This window comes from Drosophila ananassae, chromosome 2R, assembly GCF_017639315.1.
Source record: "Drosophila ananassae strain 14024-0371.13 chromosome 2R, ASM1763931v2, whole genome shotgun sequence".
NCBI lineage: Eukaryota > Metazoa > Arthropoda > Insecta > Diptera > Drosophilidae > Drosophila > Drosophila ananassae.
Window position 1 is genome coordinate 13,553,079 of NC_057928.1, and position 8,450 is coordinate 13,561,528.

General features: G+C 45.0%; 1 protein-coding gene and 1 long non-coding RNA gene across 2 annotated transcripts; one reads left to right on the forward strand and one right to left on the reverse strand.

Annotated features, from left to right (window-relative positions):
• Positions 1–862: 862 nt before the first annotated feature.
• Positions 863–2,431, forward strand: LOC123257086. The gene is made up of 2 exons (XR_006507021.1): positions 863–1,372; positions 1,445–2,431. It is a non-coding gene; the product is annotated as an uncharacterized LOC123257086 (long non-coding RNA).
• LOC6493347 (protein kinase 4) lies at positions 2,432–7,687 on the reverse strand. The gene is given in 4 exon segments (XM_001957533.4): positions 2,432–3,434; positions 3,500–3,622; positions 6,414–6,665; positions 7,609–7,687. Coding segments are annotated over 3 exon segments (1,137 nt in total). The 5' UTR covers positions 6,588–6,665; positions 7,609–7,687; the 3' UTR covers positions 2,432–2,594.
• Between the last annotated feature and the right edge of the window lie 763 nt (positions 7,688–8,450).

Genomic DNA, 8,450 nt, shown 5'->3' on the forward strand with positions numbered 1-8,450 from the left:
TGAGAGCTCTTCCTCCTCCGGCAGGGGCAGGTGGGTGCTCTTCCTCCAGCAGCCAGGGCCATGTGGTTGCTCTTCCTCCAGTAGGGGCAGGTGGGTGCGCCTCCTCCAGCAGCCGGTCAGTTTTGCCTCCTCCAGGTCAGGGGCAGCTTCTCCAGTCGCCGGCCAGGTCAGGGGCAGCTTCTCCAGTCGCCGGCCAGGTCAGGGGCAGCTTCTCCAGTCGCCGGCCTGGTCAGGGGCAGCTCCTCCAGTCGCCTCCTCCAGGTTAGGAACAGGGGCCAGCCAGGTCGCCTCCTCCAGCAGCCAGCCAGGTCGCCTCCTCCAGCAGCCAGCCAGGTCGCCTCCTCCAGCAGCCAGCCAGGTCGCCTCCTCCAGCAGCCAGCCAGGTCGCCTCCTCCAGCAGCCAGCCAGGTCGCCTCCTCCAGCAGCCAGCCAGGTCGCCTCCTCCAGCAGCCAGACAGGTCGTCGCCTCCTCCAGCAGCCAGCCAGGTCACCTCCTCCAGGTTAGGGGCAGGGGCCAGCCAGGTCGCCTCCTCCAGGTTATGGGCAGGGGCAGGGGCCAGCCAGGTCGCCTCCTCCTGGTCAGGGGCGGGGGCCAGCCAGGTCACCTCCTCCAGGTTAGGGGCAGGGGTCAGCCAGGTCACCTCCTCCAGGTTAGGGGCAGGGGCCAGCCAGGTCACCTCCTCCAGGGGCTAGCCAGGTCACCTCCTCCACGTTAGGGGCAGGGGCCAGCCAGGTCGCCTCCTCCAGCAGTCAGCCAGTTCGCCTCCTCCAGGTTAGGGGCAGGGGCCAGCCAGGTCGCCTCCTCCAGGTTATGGGCAGGGGCAGGGGCCAGCCAGGTCGCCTCCTCCTGGTCAGGGGCGGGGGCAGGGGAGTGCGCCTCCTCCAGTCGCCGGCCAGTCCGGCCGGCCCCCCCGCCGAGGGGAAAGTGCCTGAGGGGTTGTGAATGTCCGCCTTATATAGGCTTAGCCAGTACTAGAGGTGGGGAACTTGGTAGTTTGAGAAAAACTATCGCTCGCTACCGATGGTGCCGACTATCGATAGTTCCCCACCTCTAGTCAGAACAGGTGGCGATTAAATTCACGGATCTGAAATAAAAACAAACAAATACAAAAAATGTAACTGCTTTACCTCCAGCAGGTGCAGGGACAGGTGGGTGCGCCTCCTCCAGCAGTACCAGGTTGGTGCTCGTCCTCCAGCAGGCAGTGCTAGATGGTTGCTCTTTCTGCAGCATGAGCAGGTGGGAGCTCTTCCTCCTCCGGCAGGGGCAGGTGGATGCATTCCTCCAGCAGGGGCAGGTGGGTGTGCCTCCTCTAGCAGGGCTAGGTGTGTGCTCCCCCTCCAGCAGTGGCAGGGTGGTGAGCTTCCGCTTCCGGTAAGGGCGCTATTTTTTTATTTTATTGAAAAAAAATATAAAAAAATAATTATTCTATTTTAATTTTTGGAGGTGCTTATGTGCAAGCTATGAGAATCGAAGAGGAGGGCCCTTCTGACTCCTCCGCCAACGGCACAGTCCTGCCTGTTAGGCAGTCTAGCTCCGGGCGCCGAGTCCCGTCGACGGCAACAACAGCATCAACTGCCGGCAACAGCAGCTTCTGCCCAGGGATCGGTGGCCGTTATTTTCTATTTATACTATTTTCGAATCACTTTTCCATCCCGGGAACTCCAGCAGTGGCTGCAGCAGCCGCCGCGAATTCGCGTCAAGTGGCCGCCACAGCCGAATATTTCCGCAACCAGCGCTACCCGAATCTTCAGCTGCGCGATCTCGTTAACCATATGTAGAATTCATGCAGGATCAGCACGGCTCGCGGTTCATCCAACGGAAGCTGCAGCAAGCCACGGATGACGAGAAGCATGTGCTTGAATACGTGGATCCGGTTGCCCTGCAGTTCATCATCAATGCTTTTTAAGGGACAGGTTTACTCGCTGAGCACCCATCCCTATGTGTTATCCAGCGCATCCTGGAGCACTGCACCGCCGAGCAGAGCACACCCCGTGCGAAATGATAAGGATATTCGCCAAAAAGTGTGAGAAACACGACGATGGCACTTTTATAAATTTAAGGAAATAAAAAGATCCTTTGATGCAAATCGGCCGCAAATAGTTCCCTGATCGGGTCAAAAATTTTTTAAATCACTTTTAAACAATACTTTGAATAAGGAAAAATGGCAGAAGGTTTGCTGATTGTGGAATGAAATTATGAAATTCCGGCATTTTGCCCCCCTTGGATATTTTCTCTCCTTTCCATACGTATAGTTCAGCCAGTTTGTATCCAATCTAGAAATAAGGTACCAGTCTTTAATCCGCGCACGGAGTACAACTCTTCCTCGTGCGAAGTATTGCTTAAATTTAATTTTAAATGCACATCGTTTAATGTGTAATTTTTTTTATTTAGTTTTGTGTTACCACAATTGGAATATATTTTACAATTTTATATTTTTATGAAATGTTTCGTGTGTATTTAACAATGAAAGTATTTTGTGTTTATTTACAATAGATAATTTTGGGAAACATACGAAATGATTGTGTTAATTTAGCGCCAATTTTCTGTGTTTTTTGACTGCCAACAACAACAAGAACAAAGCTATTTTTTTTACTCATTCAATGGCCTCAATTATTTCATATTCTTCATCCAAAGAATGATCATAATCGATGTTGTATTTGTTCTTGATCTTGCTCTTATAATCTTTGAGTTCTGCATCATTTTCGAATCGATTTGTGTTGTATCGCTGTTTTCCTCGCGAGTTGTTGTTGCTGTGTTGTGGGTTAGTATTGCTGCTGGGATTCTTTCTCTTCTGGCCTGGTTGGTTGGTGTTGTTAGTGCGATACCTAGATCTAGTTTGGTGGTTTTCCCTATCTCTATGGCTAACTCTATTGGGCTTATTGCTACTGCTAGGCTTTGATTTCCTTTCGCTATTTTTACTAGAATTATGTTGCTGATACTGCTGATGCTGCTGTTGCTGTTGCTGTTGCTGTTGCTGCTGTGATGATGAGTATGACGATTGAGGATTGGTACTTGGTGTGGTAAATCTCATGCTACCTCTAAAACTATTTTTGGTCATTTTATTGTAGTTGCTGCTATCTACGATTCTGTTGCTGCTTATATTGTTGTTGAGTGATTGCTGTTGCTGTTGCTGTTGCTGATGTTGCTGCTGCTGTTGTTGCTGTTGAAATTGCCGCTGTCTGCCGCCGCGCTGTCTGGTTCCGTTTGCTGTCCCAATCTTATACTCATCATCGGCCTCATATCATACATCATTAGCCGCCTGTTGGCGCTCCGGGATGCGATACAGTTCGTCATTGTTCTGGTACAGTTGCTCCGATCCGGCGCAGTTCACGTTCGACCACCAATCGCACACTCTGACGGCCTGGTTGAAGACTGTTCCGTTGGGACAGAGGAACGAGTACTGGTGGCCCGAGTGGAGGCACCAATGCCATACCTGTGGGGGTTCAATAGTATAACATAAATTCTTTCATGATGAAGTGATTGAGACTGATATCTCACCTGGCAACGGGTCTCTGTATCCGCATAGTATCCAGGCTGGCGTCCTTGGCAGTTAAAGGCCAACCCCTTGGGCACGGAGTCGTAGGCAGGATAATCCTCTCCAGCAATATAGCCATCAATTTGCTGGGGAATAGAAAAGTGAGCCTTGAGTATTCGACACTTTTCGACCTAAAATGCAACCTGTATACCATTAACCCCCATTTGATATCAGTTACAATGCAAATTTTAATTTAAATTGTAATGCATTTAATGGCGAATCTCTCAACCACAAAATATGGAATTAAATTGTGACTCCATGGGTGCTGTTGCTGGTGCTGTTGATGTGATGCTCTCGTGTGAATTATCTCAGCTAGCCAGCGACCTTCAATTGTGGGTGGTGGTGGTGGGGCAGGGGATGCCTTGTGGCAGCCACACATTGCTCAAGCACCAACAAAATGAACTCTAAACAATAACAAATTACAATTTGAAACAATTGCCACACAAACAACGAATTTAAAATGCAAATGCAACAACCCAAAAAGCACATACACAAAAAACTGTCGAAAAAATAGGGGGAAAAAAACTAAACCAACAAAAGAACCAGTGAGTGTTGAAAATTGTGCACTTGCAATAGTTGCAAATAAACCAGGGGGAGGGGCAATGGGGCAGAGGGGGCTTCTATGTGACAACCAACTGTCAATCTCATGCGTACGAAACCATGAAAGCCCAAAAGAGCAAAATAAAACAATAAACTCGGCAACACGGATCACAAAACACACATTGGATGTATGACCCATCTGTAACCCCTTGTGACTCTTTTGGGGATATATAGTTTTCCAGTCGAATTTATCCAAGCCCTTCCAGTCTCATTTGTGCCGCCCCCTTGTTGCATCTTGCATCTGCGCCCATCGGGGCATCTATCTTGATCTTGCCTCAATTTCTGATCCGAAATGCAGTTTCCCATTGTTGCCTCTGGCGCTGTCGTTACGCTCGAATAAATTTCACTCCCTTTGGCTGCATCTTCGGGTCCTCAAGGGGTTAAAGCGGCCTGTCTATTTGGGTTAATGTTGAGTTTATGCTAATTGAAGATGTTGGAACAGGCCAAAAGTGATTGTGATTGGCAATGTGCAGGATTTGATGGGATGGGAATGGAGAGATTTTGTAGCATTTGTATAGAGATTGTTGCATAGGTATTGTAATACAATATAGCAAGTTTATCTTTTTAAAAATGTAATTTTTAAAGACTAATCTTCATTTATTTAATACTTTTTTTATAAAATATTTAAAATCAAACAATAATTTTTTGCCGGGAAATAAAATAATTGTTATAATAAAGATATAAAGATACTATTAAAGTTTTTTTTAAACCTACAAATATCTCGTAGTGTCCTGCCATACTCCTATTTAACTTAATCTCCACTTAAGCTACCTCGTTTTTTGGCTTAAACTTTTCTCAATCGCTTGCAATTTTCACGCTAATAACTTTCCTGGGCTTTTTAACATTTCCAACAGCAAACCAGAGACAAAAGCAAACGCCATAAACCGCCCATTGGCTCAGTAACCCAAAAATAGCGAGCAAGATGCAACTCCAAAGCCCAGTACCCCATATTCCTCCCACCAACCGTCACCTACCACTCACCGCCCACTTCCTCCCCTCATCCCCCTTGAAACCCTGTAGCAACAATTATTCCCGCCACTCTCAACCTTTGGCCAGAGCATTTTCCTTTAAATACCAACTAGCTGCCATGCAGACGAGTCAAAGCCAGCTTTGGGCATCTCCAGCTACAACTTGAAAATGGAAAAATGGTTAATTTTCCCTGCATTTTCCTTTTATTTCTATTTGCCGAGCACGGCTGCGGGGCAACCAAGGCTAATTGATAATGTAACACAGGTCTTTTACCGTTTTTACAGGATGACAACGAAAAGAGATTACTCTACTTTTGATTTTTAAGTTAAATTTTTTTATTCAGTCAGTTTAAAAATAAGACATTGCAGAGCAATAGATTTCATCAAATATTGAAAGCAAGTCACTTATACATTTAAAATTTTTTTTTGAACTGTTTAGCATGTTAAAGAAGATATATCAGTTCTATGTAAAACCAAAAAACCCTCTTTTAAAAAGAGTATCCATCAGAGGAAGAAAGACTCATGACGACACCTTCTTAGGGAAAGAAGTTTACTTTTTTTTTTTTTAGTTTACTTTTTCGAATGTGCATCTTTTTTTTCTGGCCTGGACGTGAGAAGTTGTCTAACACTTTGGCAGACAGGTTGTCTGCTTCGTGTTTTGGCTCCACCCCCCCGGGGCCTGCTCATCTGCAGCTTCTTTGGGGTCGTCTGCACTTGCAACACTGCATGCAACACTGCATGCAACATGCCGCATGCGGGAATGGGATGATGGCCAGTGTGCGGGAAGGGAATAGGGGAGCCAGCAGCTCTTTTTTTGGGCAACAATTGTTGCTGCCGTGGGAGTTTGTTGTTGCATGTTGCTGGGTTTCTTCTTGTTGCGGCTGTTGCTGGCTCAGATCGCTATCAAACAAGAGACAAATGGTGTGCGCAATCTTTTTACTCGGAACGAATGTACAAAATTATCTCAGATGACACTTTTTTGCGTGTGTAGGCCATGTTGTTGCCCATGTTGATACAGCAACGATACTCTCAGACAGACAGACAGACAGACAGACAAATGGTAACAGAGTCGGCCAATGAAGTTGTCAAATCAATGTTCAGATACTGCTGAGCCAAATTATTCAATAAGCCATTTCCCAGGCTGGTAAAAACTCTTTTTACGGGCCGCATCAAATAATATTTACAGTAATTGCCGGCCATAAAAGCCAACTAAACTGAGATCGGAAAGTAAGGTCGGGGGGCATGAGGGATAAAGGGATAGGGTGCTCGAGATCGGGAAGTTGGAGGCTGCAGCTCCAGGTCGACTTACCCCATTGACACAGTTCCCTGCCAGCAGCGAAAACAATCCGAACACGACTATCAAAATGCAAAGGCTCCACTGAAGATGCTGCTGCTGCTGCTGCCGTCTGTGATGTTGCTGCTGCGGCTTTTCATGTTGCAGCGGTGATTTGCTTACTTTTGTTGTTTTTGTTGTCGCTGCCATGATGTCTGTGATTTTGGTTTTTTTTTTTGTGATTTTTTGGTAATACGTAATTTAAATGGGATTTTTTTTCGTTATTATCTAAAAAATACAAAACGAAAATCGAAAGAAAACGAGTCGAGTGGGTTGAAGATATTAATTTTCAGTTTTCTTGTTCGGTTTTTCTTGTAGATATTTTTTTATTTTTTTAGAAAGGTAACTTTAAAAGTAGCTTCTTCTGTTTATTGGCTTATGCGGCATATAATTAGATTTTATATGTACATGTCTATTATGCTGGGGTCGAGTGCTGAGAGGAGGCAACCGCAATTGCTAATGGATGTTGCCGTGATGTTGCAGCTGCAGCCGCTTGCATTCACTTTTTTGTGCGGGGGCATTCAGTAGATACTTCTTGGGGATCTTAATTGATAATAACTTGAATTGTTTACCGGCAGAATGACCAAATTATCCATTATTTTTTTGTTTAGCAAGCTTTTGGGAATAATAAAGGTTTTTTCGAAGTTTTTAGAGGATTTAGAGTTTTTGTTAAATTTGTTTATAAAAAAATATTTAGATAGGGATCTATCTTCAAAGTACTTTTTTTTTACTTTTTTAAAAATTCTTTTGCTTAAATTCTTAAGAAGTTGATTCGACGTTGGAAAAAAAATCTAGAGCAAAAATAATAAAAATATATATTAAGTCGGATCCTTAAGTGATCAGCATAATCCTTGTGAAGAAATCTGATTTGAAATTGAATACCGTAGGGTTAGGGAACGAAGCTTCCTTTTCCTATCAGTTTATGATTCAAAATGTATATATGTTTAGTTTAATACTCTTAAGATCCTTTGCTACGAAAAATCCAACACACTTTCGTTCTGATTTTTGAAACTGCTATGAGGAGCACCTCATGGGAACCAATTTGCGTAATTTATTGCTCAACTCTCAGCACACTATTTGAATGCTACGCACTTGCCGCGCACACAAAACACACACTTTATATTTATTGATCGGATCTCGTATCTCTGGGGATCGGATCGCACGGACTCACTTCAAATGGTTTCACGGATCGGAGGAGCTGAGCTGGCGTTGGAGCTCTGCACGTGTTGCCGCGTTTGAAGTTGATACAAAAGTTGTAAAAAAATTCGCATCAATTTTAGTTTTATACTCGGTTCGGCGCTCGGCCGGTTCTTCGGCCTGACGGCTCTCTGGAGATGAGCGACGCTGGTGGTTAGTGGCCAAATCCATCGCGTCATCGCGCTGGAATTGCCAAAGAGCAACCTCATCGTGGCCAAGAGCCGAAGCTGAAGCTGGAAAATCTAAATCATCGTGAATCTTGTGAAGAGTCGGCACTTCTCTCATTCATGAGAGTTCGGGGGAATTTTTGTGTTCAATACGATATCGCATTGTATCGGCTTTTGTTTTGTTTTCGCGGTTTGTTGATGTTTGCTCGGACTCGGCGGCTCTGTTGCAAAAAGCTGCACAAAAATTAGTGCAAATTTCAGCTTATTGATGATGCCACTTGGCCAACTTAACGGCGATTCAATTTAATTGTCGCCAGCGTAGTGCGAAATGTTTGCCGCTCATTAGCGCCGGATAAACGAAAGACTTAGGCAACGAACTCGATTGGCATTGATTAGAAAAATGAAATAAGCGGAAAGCGTAGCGGGGTAGCAGAAATAGGAAGAAATGGTCAGTATTTAAACGCAAATAATAGCTATTATTTAAACTTTGCTTTTAGGTGTTAAAATATGGTAGTTTTTATACCCTTGCAGAGGGTATTATAATTTTGGTCAAAAGTGTGCAACGCAGTGAAGGAGACATCTCCGACCCTATAAAGTATATATATTCTTGATCAGGATCACCTCCTGAGTCGATATGAGCATGTCCGTC